The sequence below is a fragment of the Enhydra lutris genome, unplaced genomic scaffold, assembly GCF_002288905.1.
Source record: "Enhydra lutris kenyoni isolate GAN:26980312 unplaced genomic scaffold, ASM228890v2 scaffoldscaffold21, whole genome shotgun sequence".
Lineage (NCBI taxonomy): Eukaryota > Metazoa > Chordata > Mammalia > Carnivora > Mustelidae > Enhydra > Enhydra lutris.
Window position 1 is genome coordinate 68,738,104 of NW_019154105.1, and position 18,010 is coordinate 68,756,113.

Consider the following 18,010-nt stretch of genomic DNA (forward strand, 5'->3'; position numbering starts at 1 on the left):
GGTCCCTTCTCTGCGGTTAATAAGTTAAAACTGAAACCTCTGTGCCATGCGGCTGTCTCAACACTATGAGTGTGGGGCAGGGGTCAGGGGTTCTGGGCGATCGATAAATAGCTTTACAAATATACAGGTCCAGGTACAATTTTTAAAACAAAACTGTCAGAAAAGCCACCCCGTGGTGTGCTGGTGTCTGAGCTTGTCTCCACAGCAAATCCCTCGGGGAGGCTCCCTGGGCCCCCGGGGTCCTGTGCCGGCCACACCAGCCTTTTTTCCATATAGATATGCATATATATAGGCATGTATGTATCCGACACACAGCTTCTATTTATATAAATGTACACTCATTTCTGGAATGAACCTCTCGGAGAGAAGGTAAAGGCTCCTGCCTTCAGGTACCCGTAATTTAGCCTCCAAGGAACCAGGGTGGGACATGGGGCAGGCTGGCGGGGGGGGGGGGGGTGCTCACATGCATCCCCAGGCACAAGGTGGCGCGGGGCGGAGGCCTGCCGCATAGGGGCTACCCCGCAGGCTCAGCCCTAGGGGCCTTGGTCCACACTGCATGCCAGAGCCTGGCCGCACCCCCCCCCCCCCCCCCCCCCCTGGGAGGCAATGGATGTGTGGGGGGAAGGGAGCCTGGGGAAGGGGCCCGGTTCCCTGTCCTGAGGAGCTCCTGGAGGAACCCCTTTACATTCTACGTTTGTCCCCCTGGTGCTGCCGGCGCTGGTGGCCAGGAGGTCACTATACAGCAGGGTGGCACCCCAGGGATCCCTGTGCCGGGGGCCTCAAGACTCACACCCACACACACACGCGCACACACACACACACACACACACACACACACACACACACGTGTCTGTCCATTGTCTGTCTGGCCCAGGCTCGGGCCCAGGCGAAGGGGCCCCAGTGGTCGACAGCATGCCACCAGCAGCACGGGGTCGGGGGGAGCTGGTGTCCACTCTCAACAGTGGTGGGGGCTCGGCCTGTAGGCCGCTGGCCCTTCACGTCCGCAGGCCCCCGCTGCTGGTGGGGGCCGGAGGCAGCAGGTCGTGGGCAAACACAGAGTCGTCCCCTGAGGAGCTGGAGCTCGGGGTGTCCTGGCCGCCTGGTGAGTACTGCTCAAAAGGCACAGACAGGTCCAAGTACTCCTGTGGGAGGGTGGAGGTCAATGCCACGTCCCCCACACAGCATGGGCAGGGGAAAAGGGCGGCACTCACGTCTGTGGACGTCACAGTAAGGATACGGTCCAGGTCCTCCACCAACTGCTTGAAGGTGGGCCTCTGGGAGGGCACAGCATGCCAGCATTCCCGCATAATCATGTACCTGAGAGGGAGTGGGGGGGGGTGGCAGCTGGGAAAGGCTCCCAGCCTGCCCCCAGCCCTGCCTGCACCCCCTGGGAACCCTGCCAGCTGCAGACAGCGAGTGGGGACACTCACAGGTCATGTGTGCAGTTGGCCGGCTTGTCCATGCGGTGACCCTCCTTCAACAGCTTGAAGAGTTCCTCCACGGGGATGCCGGGGTACGGTGAGCCCCCCAGGGTGAAGATCTCCCAGAGAAGGACCCCAAAGGACCAGCTGGTGGGGAGCACAGGACGGTCAGCCTGCCTCCCTGAGCAGACCCCCAGCGGAGCGCAGGGGTGACGGGCCAGGGCCCAGGAGGCTCCCAACGGTGTCCTGCGTCCCCTGGACACAGTCCCACGTTCCCCGCAGCTCCCGACCCCTGGCCCTCCTCGGGATCTAGGAGACTACATACACGTCACTCTGGTGGGTGTAGACCCGGTCAAACAAGGCCTCAGGTGCCATCCACTTCACAGGCAGCCGGCCCTGGGCGGGGGAAGGGGGCACACTGGGTCAGGGGCCCTCCTATGGGCAGGCGGAGCCCTCCCTAGCCCCCCACCCGACCGACCCCTGCTTTTAGCCGGGCTCACGTTGGTGGTCTTCTTGTAGTAGTCCAGGTTGTGCACATCACGGGCCAGGCCGAAGTCCGCTATCTTCATTACATTGTCCTCGGTCACCAGCACATTGCGGGCGGCCAGGTCCCTGTGGATGCACTGGGGGAAGGTGGGGGGGTTTGAGGCTCCCACGGGGCCCCCACTGGCCGAGGGGCCTGTGCCCGCCCTCCCGCCCCCGCTTACCTTCTGGGAGGCCAGGTACTCCATGCCCCGGGCCACCTGGTAGGCGCAGGACACCAGGTCCTTGCAGGTGAGCTGCTCCCCGGGCAGCCCGCAGGTGTCGAAGGAGTAGTCCAGGCCTGGGGGCCGCCGTGCCCGCAGGTACTCCCGCAGGTTACCCTTGGCCGCGTACTCCACTAGCACGTACAGGGGCCCTGGGGGCACAGGAGCCTCAGAGAAGGCTCCCCCAACGGGCCGCGAGCCCCCTGCCCCTGCCACGGCACCTACCGCCCTGGGTGCAGGCCCCCAGCAGGTTGATGATGTTCTTGTGGCGGCCGATCATCTTCATCATCTCCATCTCAGACACCAGATCTGACAGGTCCTTATCTGTGGCATCATCTGTAAAGCAGGGAGGCCACCTTAGGGACTGCTGCTCCAGCCCCGACAGGACCCTCCCGCCACAGCCCACCCCTCCCTCACCTTTGAGCATCTTCACTGCCACAGTGACGGGCCGGGCAGCCCTGTCCTTGTCGATGCCAATGGCCTCCGCCATGACCACCTGGCCGAAGCATCCCTCCCCAAGTGGCTTGCCTAGGGTCAGCCTGGCAGCAGAGATGGAAAGCCATGAGCACGCCCCCTGCTCCAGGCTCTGTCCCAGGCCGTTTCAGAGGCTCGGTGCCACTGCCTCCAGGAAGCCCTCCATATGTGCCCCCACAACCTTGCTCATGAGAATGGAAAACGCTGGCCCTCCAGCCTCTTACTGTGCGGGGCCCTCCAGATGGAGCACTGTGCAGGGGTGCCCCCCGCCTGCAGGGTCCCTGGCCCAGCCTTCTCTGGCCCCAGCACCACGTCCAGTGGTGGCCACCCTATACAGGGAGCCAATTCCCACCTGCCTCTGACTGGAATCCAGTCAGGCTTCTGAGGGATCCCTCCTCCCCCACCGCAAGGCTGCACCCCATATGTGCCCCCCGCCCCGGCACACAAGGTCCCATCGCCACCACTGACCGGGCCCTGGACAGCTCCCACTTGGGGTCAGCAGGCAACTCCAGCTCGGAGACATTGGCCAGCGCAGGGCCTTCCCCTGAGGACAGCCTGGCGATGCGTACCAGGGGTGTGTTGGAGTTCATGGACGAGTTGGACTCCAAGGACACCTGCTTGGGTCGGCAGGGACAGGTTGGTGCCGCAGGGCCAAACCATGGCAGGGTTGGTGGGGGGCTGGGGACGGTGAGGCTGCGGCTCTCTCTGCATGGGCAGGGCTGGCCAGGGCTTGGGGGGGTTGTCCAAGCTCCACATAGTGCTATGTGAAGACAAAGTGACCCGGGGGATGGCAAAGACAAGGGTGGGGTTGCCTCAGCCGCCACACACACCCGCGTCCCCACGTGGGCCCCAGTCCCCAGACTCCGCAGGGTGTCCCTGAGCTCAGCAGCCCAGGAGACGCAGCCATGGAGGGTCTGGGAGGCCAGGCAGCTCGGAACCTGGTATCTACTTTCTGTTACCTGTCGCTTGAGTGGAAAGCGGGAGACCTTGTGCACGGCAGGCGAGCCCAGGCCCTTCTTCGGGGGCGCGCGCAGGCGGCAGAGAGTGACGGCCGCCACCACCAGGATGAAGAGGAGGAAGCCCACCCCGTAGCTGAGGACGCCCGCGTACACGCTGCCAGCCTCACCAGCCTCCACCAGCTCCTCCTCAGCTGCAAAGACATGGGCGTTGCAGGCCTGGCCCAGCTGCACGGGAGCCCCCACAAGCCGCCCTGGGCCTGAGCCAGAGACACAGTGGGAGTGGGGAAAGGGGCTCAGACCCCAGAGGGGGTGTACCAAGGGTCAGAGATGCTGGGTCAGCAGAGGGACGCCCAGCAGCGGAGGAGCCCAGCAGAGCCAACAGCACATACGCCCACCACCCGGGAAGACGCCAATGCTACCACCTAGGCTGTTGGGGACCTGGCTGAGAGCGGGGGGCTCCAAGGGAGGGACCCTGAGCCAAGACACGGTGTGTCAGCTCCGTTCCCATGCCTGCCATTGGACCTGCATAAGCACTCCGTGGAGTAAGCTGGCCACGGGCCACAGGGTCCCCTGCCTGTCCCTGGCAGCCGTGGAGTGTCCCAAGCCAGCGAGCCCAAGAGGACAGGGACAGAGCAAGCAGCAGCAGGAGCCAGTACCTGGCAGCACCACCAGCCACGCAGAGTGATGGGAAAACCCGATAGAATTGCCCGCCAGACACGTGTACTCCCCAGCGTCCTCAAAGGTGACATTGCGCAAGGACAGAACCTCTAGCTCCTTGTCGGTGGTGTTAGCGCCCGCCGTCTACAAAGAGAGAACAGAGCGCGATAGGCGAGCGCCAGCACCTCCCACGGGCACCACGGCCAGAGTCCACGCGGTGACGATCCAGCCAGGCTGCAAGGAAAACGCCGCTGCCACCACCACCACGACCACGGCCACGGCGCCAGGGGTCTTCCGCCTCGTGCGTCCACACAGAGCCCGAAGCCAGTCCCTCCACCGGCGAGTCCTCTGTCCCAGGTGAGTGCCAGGCGTGCGGCCAGCAGCGAGCTGCACCCACGCAGCATGCGAGGTTAGCGTGCACACAGGGGGCGCGGGTGGGGAGCACGGGTGGGCAGCTGAGTGGATGGACTGACCAACAGACCGACAGGAAGGGCGCAGGTGGGAGAGCCAGGGCAGAGGTCACGAGAACAGGTGAGAGAGCGTGGGCAAGAGAGACACACACACACGCACGTGCACACACACACGTGTACACGTTCGTACACACGCAGGGCGGGGACGGGGCAGAAGCTCACAGAGGGGCACAGCCTCTGCAGGGGCTGATGGCCTCCTGGGGGTGCAGTGGGAGCGCAGGCGGGGTCAGCACAGGCCACAGGGGCTTGAAGCACATGGTCACGTGGAGGCCAGTGGCACCCACATCGCAGACGTGGCTGTGTCAGGAGCACAGCGTGAGCCACGGGGCAGGGAGCGAGCAGGATGGGGGCGTGCAGGTGGGCGCATGGCCAGGGCGTCGGAGCTGGAGCTCGGCGTGCCAGACAGCGTGGGACAGAGTTGTTACCTGCTTGGGGCCTGTGAACACGCAGCCAAAAGGCCTTCTCAGCCACGCCTATGAAATTGGAGGCTCGACAGAGGTACTCGCCCCCATCACGCTCGGACACATTGGCCAGGTGGAGGCGTGCGTCGGCCTCCACACTCTCACTGATCCAGGACTGCGGGGACAAGAGACCCGGCTTAGGTGCGTCCTCGGCAGCCCGGCTGGGCACAGAGTGGCCATGCGGGCGCAGGGCCCGGAGCAGACCCCGCCACGGGGGTGGCACTCAAGGAACGGGAGGGGGTGGGCCAGGCTATGCCAGGCAGGAAGGCTGCCTGGAGGTCATGGAAGCACTTCCCAGTGGTGGGCCATGGTTTCTCAGGATGTGCCTTCGGCCTGTCCCCCAACTTCAGCCCAGAGCACGGGCCCTCCAGGGCTGGCCCTCTGCCTGCCTACCCGAGGGTCCCGGCGGGGCCTGGCTCTGTTCCGGGGTGTGTTGAGATCTTGCCTGACGGGGCCACGGCGGCCTTTGCGTTTGGGCCTGCACTCCCGCTCTCAGCCCCAGTGCCTGCTCTCCACCCTCACGAGCAATAGATGTTTCTTTCTGGGCTGACAGTGTCGCAACTGTCCCAACTCGGGGCCATGGGAACAAAGTGGGGGCCGAGGGAGGTAGGTGGACACGAGCCGTGCTCTGTGCATGCAGGCAGCTCTGAATCAGGTGCGAGGCATGGTGGCCTGCACCTTGGGTCCCAGAGCGGGCCATGCCCCAAGGGTTCAGTGGCCACCTGCCTGCCACAGGGCCTGGAGCTTGAGCCTGGCCCAGGGCGCTATATACACGCCCGCCTCCAGGGCTGAGGCCAGCCCGTAGAGCAGACAGGAAAACTGAGGACTCACCACAGGGCCACGCACTGCCTACCTCATGTGCCGGGACTGGGCCCAGACTCCCAAGCCAACCCCCACCCACCCTACCGCTTCTCCCCCACTGGTCGGATGCCGAGCCCCCCCAACACCCGTGACCCAACGGGCCTCCCTGCTGGGATGCCTTCCGGCCCCTGGCCATGGGGTGGGCCAGGCCCAGCACCCTGAGCAGGAGCCTGCAGCCCTGCCAGCACCCGGCTCGGGGTGACACTCACCTTGAGCACGGTGACATACGGGGTGCCGTCGGGCCCAACTTTGCTGCCGTTCACCTCCACGTGCTTGAGCCACTGGATATGGGGCTGCGCGTCACTGTACACCTTGCAGTGGAACTCCACGTCGCTGCCCAGCACAGCCGTCTGGTTGGCAGGCAGCCCGGCCTGCAGGATGGGCCGGTGCGGCGAGCGCTCTGGGGGGTCAGATGGGGCTCAGGGGCGGCCCGGCCCTAAACCACCAGACCCTCCCCTCCCAGCCCAGAGCCTCACCCAGCACGTCCAGGGTGTAGGTCTGCTGGATGCTGCCGAACTTGTTCTGCACAACACACGTATAGTTCCCGCGGTCCGAGGGCACCACGCTCTCCATGACCAGGCTCCACTGCTGGTGTCGTAGCTGTGGGCAGGTGTGCAGGTGAGGAATGGTGGCCCAACCCCCACTGGCCAACACCACCCACCAGCAGGCCCACCTTGATGCCCCCGATGCGGTGCTCGCCTCGGAACTCCTTGCCGTTCTTCAGCCAGGAGATGGATGGCGTGGGGTTGCCGGCGGCCGGGCAGCGGAAGCGCACGGTGTTGGCGGCTGGCACCGCTAGCAGCTTCTTGTCCATCCGCTCAGGCCGCGTCCAATAAGGAGCCCCTACTGACAGAGGGGCACTTGCCAGCCATGCCCAGGGCGGGGGCAGAGGCCCGTCTTACCCCCCCCTTCGGAGGCCACCAGGCTGCCCATGCCTCCAGCCTCAGCGTCCCCTCCTGAGCACAGAGTGTCAGACTTCTGCGGCCTGCTGCCTCGGCTGGACGAGGCCGCCGACAGCCCCAACGTCACCTCCTGGCATTCTCAAAGTCGAGACACGCATCCCTTCCCTGCCCTGGCCACCTCCCCTAAGCACCTGCCCAGCCACGGGGGCCCAAGGGTCCGGAACAATACACCCTGACCGAGGAGCCTTCAAGACACAGCGGTACCTCCCGGGGGACCACCCACCCACCCAGGGAGGCACATTTGGAGCCAGTCCACTGAGGCACAGCCCCGGCAGGCCACAGAACCATGTCAGCCCAGGTCTCAGAGCCCAGCCGGACCGACGAGCAAGGCCAGGACCTGGAAGCCAGGAAGGTGCAGAGCCCAGAGTCTCACAGATGGCCAGGTGCCTACTAGAACCCTTGAGACCCGGAGTCACCCTCTAGAGCACGCTAGGGCCTGACGGGCAGGGGGAGCGGAAATGGTGATACAGCATCTGGGAGGCCCTGCCCGTCTCCTGGTTTTCACCACCCCATCCCCACCCTAACTGGTTTCCATCCTTCCTTGTTGCTGGGATGCAGGCTGCTTCCCTACCATGGGAGGTTGGACCAGCATCCCCTAGGACAGGGGAGAGACACCCCTTTCACCCGCACCTCTGCCCTGCTGCCTTCAACACAGCCACCTGGCAGAGGAGGGTGCCAAGGCCCAAGCAGGGAGCCCTCCAGGGACAGAGACGGGACAGGGACGGGTGACCGGCAGGCTGAGACCATGGTAGCTCCGCGCTGCTAGACAGTGCCTGTGGAGAGCAGCCCTGCCAGCAACGCTCAGAGCTGCTGAGCCCACCGGCTAATGGGGGAGGGGGCACCAGCATGGCCTGGCGTGGCTGGGGGTCCTGGGGAGGTCCAGGTGGGCCTGGAGTTTGGCTCTGAACTACTGGCAGCCAAAGGAAAAAAGGGAAAAGAGAGGAAACCTAGCAGCTTCTTAGGAAGGGCCCTTTCATGCCTCTGGCCTTGCGCACACCCAAGGTGGAGCCAACCTACGGCCTGGGGGGCCTGGCTCTCTGCCAGGACCACTCCCCTCCCACATCCCCACCCAGGCCCCCATCCCTGGCTGGCTCCCCCTCACCTCTTCGCCCACTGGACCCCGCAGGGCCTCCCACCCCTGTTCCACATCTCTCAGCTTCTCAAACTTGGCTCCTCCAAAAACAGACAGGCCACCGCCCCTAACCAGCCCCTCTGTGACGGACAGGCTTAATCCCCTGCGTGCCGTCACCCGCCTGCTCCCTACACCTGCAGCCCCCACACCCAGCAAATGCAACAGTCTCCCGTTTACATTGAGCACATGTCCAAAGCTTGGTCCCTGGAGCCCACAGCCACCCTCTGCTCCCACCCCCCATGCCCCTAATGTCCCAGGCCGACGGCCCCACGGCAGCCCTGCCAAAGACACATCTGGCCTAGGCCACAGCACCCAAGGCCTTACAGCCCCCGCTGCTGCCACCCAGAGCTCAGGGCCGCCACACTGAGGGGACCCCACTCTCGGCACGGCCCTGAGGTGGCCCCCAGGCCTCGGTCTCCCACCTGCCCGATGACAGTGTAGGGCTTGGCACCTAGGAAGCAGGCCCACCCCTGGGAAGGCAGATCCCCAACCCTGGCCAGCCCTGCATGCCTGCAATCTGGGCTCACCTGTATCCTCAGCCTCGTCCTCCCCATCTTCATCATCTCCAGAGGACGGAGCATCTGAAATTCAGGCAATAGGGTGCGCAGGAGTCAGCCCCCTGACAGGCAAGCACCCAATGCCTACTCCCCGGTGCCTGCCACCCCTCCTGAGTCTCTGGGGGCTCCCTTCTCTACCAATGACCACCAAGATGCTCAATGTGGGGTGCTGTGGGAGCACGGTCCCAACCCCTGACCTCGCAGCCACTCACCCATCACACCCCCCACCCCGCCCCACCATGGCCATAGGGTGAGCCTAGGGGAGCCCACATGCCTTCACCGTCATGGGGTGAGCCCAGGAGAGCCCGCACCCTCCCAAGACCATGCAGTGAGCCTGGGGGAGCCCGGCGGGCACTCACCCATCACTCGCACACTGAAGTGGGAGAGCACACGGTGCGTGAGCCGCTGCCGGCAGCTGTAGGCCCCTGAGTCCTCGTGGGAGGCGTTGAGCACCTGCAGCCGCTGAGGCCCCAGCAGGACGCGGTCTGAAGGCACCAGGCCCACGCCATCCTTGACCCAGACACTGGGCCCTGTGGGACCACCAGCAGGCGCATGACAGCTCAGCTCCACGGTGTCCCCGCTGCCAAAGACCAGCTGTTCCTGCTGGCCGGGCTCAGGCCCCAGGGCCTCTGTGGAGGAGATGGAGGACCCTAAGGCAGGCGCCCCCAAAACAGGAATCCTGGGCGCCCCCCGCCGAGGCACCACAGCAGGCCCACCGCCCAGACATGCAGCGGAGGCTGTGGTGGGGGCATCTGGGGCCCAGAGGCTCTGCATCCAGAGCCCATAATCCTGCAAAGTGTCCTGCAGAGGGATGGGGATGGTGAGGGATGGGGATGGTGACATCCAGCCCTGCCAACAGGGGGTGCGCCCCGAGGACCCCTAGACCGTGGGGGCACTGACGCGGATGACACATGATAAAGCAGGTTCTGCTGCATTCCTGCCAGACCGTCCTGATGGACACCAAGAATTCCCAGGGCAAAGCATCCTGAAGTGTTACTCTTCCTCTGCGTTTTCCCAACTACTCAGAAATGCAAACTGCACCCTGAGCTCACAGGCCATTCAAAACCAGGCAGTCAGCAGGCAGTCCTCCACAGACCTCTGCCTTCTAGCCTGAAATGGAGGCTCAAGGCAGGACAGACAGGGTATGGGCAGGGGTCCCACTTAACACCCCCATCTCTCCCCTTGGTGGCAAAAGCACTTCTGGACCAGAGAACAGACCCGCCATGTCTGGGCAGCATGGGCCGAACCTCCCAGAGCAGCACCTGCTGTGGGCCGGTGACCTCAGGGGCCAGCCTGGGGTTGGGGCGCTCAGGGTCATGGAACACCCGGACCCTGACTTAGGAGGGAGTATCATGCGTGTGAGCCACAGGTCAGCACTACACTAAACACACAGCAAAAAAAAACTCATACAGAGAGGGTACTGTGTCTAGCCAGCAGTGTCTCATCGGCCAGCGGGTTAAGGGGACCTGGACCCCCCCACCCCAATTTCATGGATAAGGACCCAAGCTGGGAGGAGTGGGAGACCATCCAGACTCAGCCAGGAGCAGGTCAGAGTGGGAGCCCTGATGCCAGGGCTAAGGGGCCCTTACGTGGCCCACCTTACGTGCCAATGCTCTGTTGGGGGAGGGGATCCTCACCAAGGGCGGATATCCACGGGTAAGCCCAGGGGCCCTCCTCCCTCCCCAGCAGCTGCCCAGCTCGCAAAGGGCTGAGGCCTGAGATCCAGGGACACACCACTGGCGGGGCTAACGATCACCCCCAGGCCTCCCTGCCAGGGCCAGACAATGCCCAGTGCAGGCAGGAGGCCCGGGCTCGGGGCCCAGGACAGGGGTGGGTGGTCCCACGGCCCAGGCCTCCTTCCCCAGACCCAGCTGGGTCAGTTATACTGTCACTTGTCATTCTGCCGACGCGTGGCCTAGATTCGAGGGCCCAGCTGCCCACTCTGGCCACACCAGCCCCTGGCTCCTTGGACAGTCCCAAGTCTGCCTACTCACTTCCGGCAGTCCCACCTGTCCAGGCCCTCCAGGAGGGTCTCTGAAGTATCCTCAAGTCTGCACCCCTGGGGCCCACAGTCAGAGGACTCCTACTCTGACCTCTGACCCCCCAGTCCTGGCTACTATGTCCTATGGGGACCACCCAGTGCTGGGAGCTGGCTGAGACCCCCCAGAAGGCTAAGGACAGACTGGTCCCAGCAGCCTCAGCCCCAGGCCCCAGCCCAAGGGCAACAGTGTGCTTGGTTCCGGTTTGGTCTGGGCAGCGTTGGCAGGTCAACCGTCCACACAGCATTCCCTTCAGCCTGATCCATCATGGGACTGGGGAGACACGGAGCAGCCCTTAGGCCAGCCATCCGCTGGTGGACAGACACTGCCATCAACTGAGGCCCAGCCCCAGATGTGCCCAAGTGCCAAAGCTGGGGACCCCTGGACCCGGGTAGCCTCCAGGGGATCTGATCCACCAGGCCCAAGCCAAGTCGTGACCCAGCAGTGGCTGAGTGCATAGGGTCAGGCAGGGGGACAGAGAAGGATGGGCAGGGCCCAAAGCGATGGGCACGGGTGGGCACAAAAACAGTCACCATCGGGCTCTACCTAGGGAGCAGCAGGGGCACGTGGTGCTCAGTCCTCTGCCCCCAGCAGCCCCAGGAGGGAGTCTTTCTCCATTGACACAAAGGGGCTCTGCCCACACCCATGCCAGTGCTGGGGCCCACACATGCTGGAGGCCAAGTCCTGTGTGCCATGGCAGGAACCCATGTGCCAATGAGGGAAGTGGGCCCAGGTGGAATGTCTGCCCCCACCGGCACCCCCACCCAACGGGGTCTGGGCTCCACCAGGCGCTGCGTGCCAAGGGCAGCCCAAGGGCACAGTTCAAGGGGTACTCTATCCTGGAAAAGCCCAGCTGTGCTTGCAGGCCTGTTTCCCAGTCACAGGATCCTCCTGATTCTGCTAACTCACTGGCCTTGTGCCTCAACTGCCCCCCAACCCGGGCCTCCGGGACACAGGGCAGAAATCCCACTGGAAGGCCAGGGCGGCCACCATAGCGGTCGAAGGGCTGGATCACATGACAGCAGGGGTGGGACACCAAAACCATCACCGTTGAGGTCACCAGGCCACATCCAGGGCCGGCCTACTTGGGAGGGCTGCCGCTGAGCCCCTGACTCTCAACGGGGAGGAAACACTCCTGGATTCAGGTCACTACAGTTGAGCCCCCCCAGTGCACAGGGACGGCACAGGGGCTGGACCACATTCCCTCAGAAAAGCCTTGGGTTGGGGGCAACCCAAAGAACAAGCATCAAATTCAGACCTGATTCAAAGGAGCCATTGGAGCTGGCTGCACCCGAGAGATTTGGGGTTTGGGGTAGAACGAAGAACAAAGGGTTCCAGTTCTGGACATGTGCTGAAGGTTTCCAACTTCAGAGTATGGGACCTACATGCTTTCAAATAGCCCAAGAGAGACAGCTTGTCTCAAAGGGAACCCAAGTCAAGGGAGAAAACCTGATCTTCCCCCTTCCCCACCTGGAAACTTTCTAAAAAGTTTTATAACAAAGTTAGAAAAAAAAAAAAAGGGGGAGATTGGAGGTAGGCAAGTGAATGTGGGCTTACAGGATGACCCAGTCTGCCCTTTCCAGAACTCTGCCATTACCTGTCCTCACAAATAGGGGAGGTGACTGGGGCTGGAGGAGGGCACCCAGAGCAGAGCCCCAGCAGGATCTGGAATCAGGGAGCTCCCATCCCGTCCAGAAAAGACTCCCCTCATTGCTTACTTACTTCGAAGTCACTCAGGCCTACTGGGGCTCCTGTTCCCCTTTAGTTTTGGTTATGAAATGGGGCATACCCAGCCCCAGCAGGAGCTGAGGCCCTGGGGGCAGGGGTGCATCTCTACTTGGGGCAGGGGCTGAGGTCAGAAGTCCAGCCTCTTGCTGAACCAGGTTAATGAACCACCCAGAGGGCTGTGGGGCTCAAAGTCCAGCCCCATGGGGTGGGGGGAGGGGGAGGGTGCAACCAGGGCTTTTCTGGGAAATACCCTGTACCCCCAAAGGACCCCTCCTGACTGGGCAGAGTCAGAGGGTAGGCGGAGTGCCCCCCCACCCCACCCCGGCTCCTCACAGGAAATACTGGGCCCCATTTGGAGATGAAGGCTGCCCAGGTCAGGCCAGAGGCCCCCACCTTCCCCACCTCCGCCCCAGCTAACTCTGGCTTCCTGATTCATGTTTCCCAGTAAAATGTCAGCTGGAACCTCTACATTTCACGAGGTCTTTGAATGTTTACGGCCTGGTCTATCTACTTCACGAGCTGGATTAGGTTCGCTGACCTAGCCGCTCACTACTTGTCTCAGCAGCTCTCCTTCCGGGAGGGGCGCAGCTACCTCTAGCGGAGGAAAGAGGCCCCGGGCCCCGGGGTCCCTCCTGCCACTGTGTCCCAGGCCCTGCATAGGGTGCGTTCCCAGAGGGAGGATGGCTCGCCCCCATGCCCGCCCCCGAATGCCTCAGGGGGTCCCGGGAGGGTCTGGAGCCCCGCCCGCCACCCCGTCCTCGGGGCTAGTTGACATTCCTCGGCCGTAGGGAGTAATATCTTTATCTGAATGCGAATGCTAATTCGGGGCTCCCCCCGCAACCGCCTATTCGGCGCCCCTGGACGCTGGGGCCGCCTGAGCAGGACGCTAAAAGCGCGCGCTGACCTCGCGACGGCCTCTGTCACGTCGCTGAATGACACACACATTCAAGCGCCGGGACCATTTCATTCATAAAAAAATGACATTGTTCCGGGAGGCTGCAGCCGCCGCCGTAGAAAGGAGCGCGGGGGCGCGGGGAGGGGAGGGCCGCCATCTGCCTCCGTCCTGCCCGCCGCCGCCGCCTCCCTGGCACGGCGCACCCGCCGCCGCTCAGCTCACACCTCCCCGCGAGGCCGCCGCGGCCGCCATCAATGCGCGGTCTGTGGCCGCGCCGGGTACAAAGGAGCGGCTGTTCGGGTCCCGCCCGGGTGGGGCGTGAGCTCACCGGGCGAAGGCCTCACTCCGCGCGGCCCCCGGGGTCGTCTGCGCCCCCGGGATCGCCTGTGCCCCTGGAGTCGGCTGTGCCCCCGAAATCGCCTGTGCGCCTGGGATCGGCTGTCCCCCCGGAATCGCCTGTACCCCCGGGCAGGCCCTCTCCTCCCGGCGCAGCCGGGAGCCTGGCGGCGCGTGTGCGGGGCGGCGCCGCCCGGAGCGCAAGGCGGGCTCAGCAGGAGGCCGCGCGCGCTGCACCTCGAGGGCCGCGGCGCGTGTGCGGGGCGGAGCCTGGCGCACGGACGCGCTCCCTCCCCTCCCCGGCGCTCCGCGGACTGGCCCCTCGCGGACCCCCGAAGTCCACCCGACCTTGACTGCCGGCTAGGGTCCGCGGCTCCACTGCCCTCGGACCCCCGCCCTCTCCTCCCTCCCCCGCCGGCGCCCTGCCTGGAGTCGGGCGCGCGCCCTCGGGGGGCAGACACCTTCAGCCACCTGGCAGGAGAGCAGGGCTGGCGAGCGGAGGCACTAGACGGTGTAGCGTCGTCACGCAGGCCACGGGGGGGGGGGGGCAGGGCCCGGGTGGCAGACTGACGCACTCACACCCTCCCTCCAAAATGCGGTCTCGCGCTTTGGGCCCAAGTCATGAACCGGGACGGAGGCGGGTTGGGACTGCAGCACCAACAATAGGAACTTTCCGTCAGGGACGGCCCGCGGAATCGTGGAAACGCAGCCCCGCGCCCTCCCGATGCTGCCCGGGGCTAGGCTGCACCCCATTGGGGAACCGCGGGGGGCAGTGGCTGCGGACGCCGCAGTCGCGTCCCGCTCCCTGCCGCAGCTCCGCACTTGGGTAGTAGCCCCGAGGCTCCAGGAGCCCCACAAACTGCCACGCCAGCTCTGGGAGGGCTGCAGAAACCCGGGCACCGGTTCCGCAGGGCCAGCCCAGGACGCACCCTCGGGCGCACCCCGATCCGGCGCCCCCACCCACCCAGCAACCCGTTCCTGGGCCCCCGACGCCCCTCTCCGGTACCCGTCGGGTGCTCCCTTACCTGCCGCTCTCCGCAAGACGCGCGGCTCCATGCCCGGGGGCATCGAGGAGGCGCCGGTCATGACCGCCAGCACCACGCAGATCGCGAGGGCGCGAGCCGGGGCGCCCATAGTGGGGGCGAGGGCGACGACGTCCTCAGGCGGCGCGCGCGGGCGTACTGCCCCCCATGGCCCCGCTCGGGAATCGGCGGGAGGAGGGCGCCCCTCGGGAGACTGCGGGAGAAGGCGGCAGTTCGTTACCCGGGAGGAGCCGGGACGCGCAGGGGCGGAAGCGGCGGTGGTTGGGCTCCTGCGCCCCGGCTCCGCCGACCCCCGGCCGCCCCGCCCGCCGCCACCGCCCTGGGCTCCCGGGCCGCCTGGCGCCGGCCGCCTCCTCCCCGCCGCGGTCCCTCCCTTCCTCCCCCTTCCCTCCCTGACTTCTGCGGAGCCCTCCCAGGGCGGCGGCGGCGGCGGCGGCGGCGGCGGCGGCGGCAAACTTTCCAGAGCGGGAAGCCTGCGCCCCCGCCGGGCCCCGCCGCAGAGACAGCTCGGGACGTGAGCCCGCCGCGCGCTCTGGCCTCGCCGCGCGCCCGCCTCGACCCCTCCGCGCCCGCGCACCGACCTGGCGGCCGCTAGCGTCCACTCGCCGCGTGTGGCTTTTGCTCCGCTCGTGGCCCAGCGCCCGCGTCCCCTGCCTGCAGCGTTGGCTGACCGGTGCGTCCGTGCGCCCGGCGGAGCAGGACTGCGCGGCGCCAGCGAGCCCCACCACCGCCGCCTCCGCCGCCTCCGCCGCCACCGTGCACTGAGCCCGGGCGGCCTGGAGCGCGGCAGCCAGTGGGGGCCGGCCCCGGGCCGCCCCGCCCTCGGGCCCGCCCTCGGGCCCACCCCGGCCGGGCCACGCCCGCCCCGACTCGCAGGGCGCGGGACACGCCCCTCCCCTGAGGCGGCCGGGAGGCGGGGCCGCGACTCGCCGGGACCCAGCCCGCGGAGGGGATTAGAGGGGGCGGGGCCGGGTGGGGGCGCCTGGCGGTCTCGGAGGGCGTGGGAGCCCGGGCTGGACGCGCGAGATAACCCCCGCCGCACCGCGTCGCCCCACTGGACCCGGCGGGCGCGCGGAGGGGCCGAGCGCGGTCCTCCAGTTGCGTGACTCACAGTCCCAGTCGCCACCCGACCTCGGATCAGGACCTCCGACCACTGAACGCGGGGACATGGAAAGGGGGGGTATCCCGGTGGGTGAAGCTTATCAGACAGCCTTCACGGAGAAGGAGCTGCTCAAGCTCTAGCTTGAGGTGAGCAGCCGGTCCTCAGGTGGACAAGCCCCGGGGCGCATGGAGGCCAGGGAAACTGTGTGTGCAAAGGCCCCAGGAGTGAGGGCGGCTCTGCCTGTCTGCCTGGGACTGGAATACTGGCGGACTGCACCCCAGAAGCTTGGGCCTCGCTGCTGCCTGTAGCTAAGCCGCCCAAGTTACTCCCAGTCCTCCAGGAGAAAACAAGTTTGGAGATGGGGCGCTGGCCAGGCATCAGAATGGAGAGCAGGGGCTGGGGGCCGCAGAGAGGGGACACCAACCCCAGGGCTCTGGGGAAGGATGAGGGTAGTTGAGGGCAGAGCTCAACCTGGCGGAGTTGTGGCAAGTCCTGGGCCCTGCTGGGTGGGACAGGTTTGAAATGGATAGGACCTCACGTGACCGACGTGACCTTCAGGGGGAAAAGGGCACTTCTCCCACGCAAACCCCAAGGGGCACCAGAGAAGGGAGGGGAGACACGGGCAGGGCTCTGGCCTGTCCCACCCAAGTGCCTCTGGACCACATGGCTTCTGGGACTCTGGGTGTTCATCAGGAAAATGGGCCATGAAAGTCCCCCTAAACCGGGCACTAGAAGCCCCCCCCCCCCCCCGCAGATCCAGCGGGTAGCCTGTGTTTTGAAAATGCCTACCTGGAGAAACCCCAGCCTCTGAGGCCAGACTTCAGGGACCTAGAAGAGCCCCACCCCCAGGGAGCCCTCCTGCGACCCCAGGGCGTCCACCTGAGCAGTGGGCACCTGTGGGGCATGCTGCTCTTGTTACCTGCTCTCCTGAAGCCCGAGTGCACTCTGCTGGCCCTGGGCCCTCTGTCTGTACCCCCAGTGCATAGCCCCAGGTTAGCCCCACCTAGGTCCCCTCCCGGGATACCGTCCCAGGGGCCACAGCAGCATATATGGCTCTAATATACTAGCCAGTTCCTTAACTAATCGGCTACTTTTTTAAAAAGGTTTATTTATTTTTATATATATATATATATATATATATATGAGAGAGAGTGCTCATGAGTGGGAGGAGCGGCAGAGAGAGAGAGACTCTCCAGCAGACAACCGCCCCCCACCGCTGAGCGTAGAGCCCAACTTAGGGCTCGATGTCATGGCCCTGAGACCATGACCTGAACTAAAACCAAGAGTCAGAAGCTTAAACAACTGAGCTACCAGGTGCCCCTAACAAGTTACTTAATGAATCAATCACTCAATATACAAGGATGGGTGTGGATTGTTGCCCTGTTAACCCTCTTCGTCTGTGTGAACTGGATTAGGTTTGTCCTCCAGATTTGCTTGTGGACAGAGCAGGCGGGTGGGGGGGGGGTGCAGGAATCTGCACAGGTGCGGCAGAGTGCTGCAGGGGAGAGGATTGGCCGCTGGCACCTGACGGATGGCTTCTCAGGGGACCCTTCTGAGGCCCAGGAAAGGCTCTGGTTGTCCCCTGCAGGTTCCCTCCCAGGATGGCACCCAGAGATCCCCCCTGGGCCCCTGAGAAAAGCGTCCTGTATCCCTTGGTCTCTAAGTGTGGGCATCCAGCCACCCTCCCTTGAGTAACTTTCCTGCTTTTCGCCTCCTAGACTGTCTCTATGGCCCAAGTGCCCACAGGGTTTATGGGTCTGTGTTAGTGGTCTCTACGTGCTTCTGTCTGTCCCAATAAGCCTGAGCCCACACAGTATCAGGGGCCCCCTCCTGTCCCACCCCTGTGTGGCTTTGGCCACTGGGCAGCACTAACGAGATGAGAGGCTGTTGGGGGATGGGCCCTTGTACTTGGGGCCTTCCGGAGGGAGCGTGCCTCTCCTCTTGCTCCAGTGCCAGGCCTGGATACTTCATGCTCCGTCTTCCTTTCCTAAGGCTGCTGTGACCAATGACCGCACACCGGTTGGTTGAAATGTGGTCTCTCATAGTCCTGGAGGCCAGAAGTTGGAAATCAAAGTGTGGGCAGGGTCCTGCTCCCCCTGAGGCTCCGGGGGCTGGGGGGTCCTTCCTGCCTCTTCCTGCCTCTGAGGCTCCAGGTGCTCCTGGGCTG

The 18,010-nt window shown here is 64.9% G+C and overlaps 1 protein-coding gene across 5 annotated transcripts; it reads right to left on the reverse strand.

Moving 5' to 3' along the window:
* Positions 1-610: 610 nt before the first annotated feature.
* On the reverse strand, positions 611-15,373 carry LOC111149137 (fibroblast growth factor receptor 3). Of its 5 annotated transcripts, none has more exons than XM_022506079.1 (18): positions 15,323-15,373; positions 14,724-14,934; positions 9,060-9,329; positions 8,671-8,724; positions 6,723-6,892; positions 6,526-6,649; positions 6,259-6,449; positions 4,257-4,401; positions 3,601-3,791; positions 3,110-3,255; positions 2,585-2,706; positions 2,393-2,503; positions 2,129-2,319; positions 1,922-2,044; positions 1,747-1,817; positions 1,431-1,568; positions 1,212-1,317; positions 611-1,142 (listed from the first exon to the last, which is right to left on the reverse strand). In XM_022506079.1, the coding sequence occupies exons 2-18, from the start codon at positions 14,830-14,832 to the stop codon at positions 996-998; spliced, it is 2,409 nt and encodes an 802-aa protein (XP_022361787.1). In that variant the 5' UTR covers positions 14,833-14,934; positions 15,323-15,373; the 3' UTR covers positions 611-995. The 5 variants fall into 5 exon arrangements, with proteins under 5 accessions (XP_022361787.1, XP_022361786.1, XP_022361784.1 ...); XM_022506078.1 differs by having other exon boundaries at positions 3,110-3,258; XM_022506076.1 differs by having other exon boundaries at positions 3,110-3,258; positions 6,723-6,895.
* Between the last annotated feature and the right edge of the window lie 2,637 nt (positions 15,374-18,010).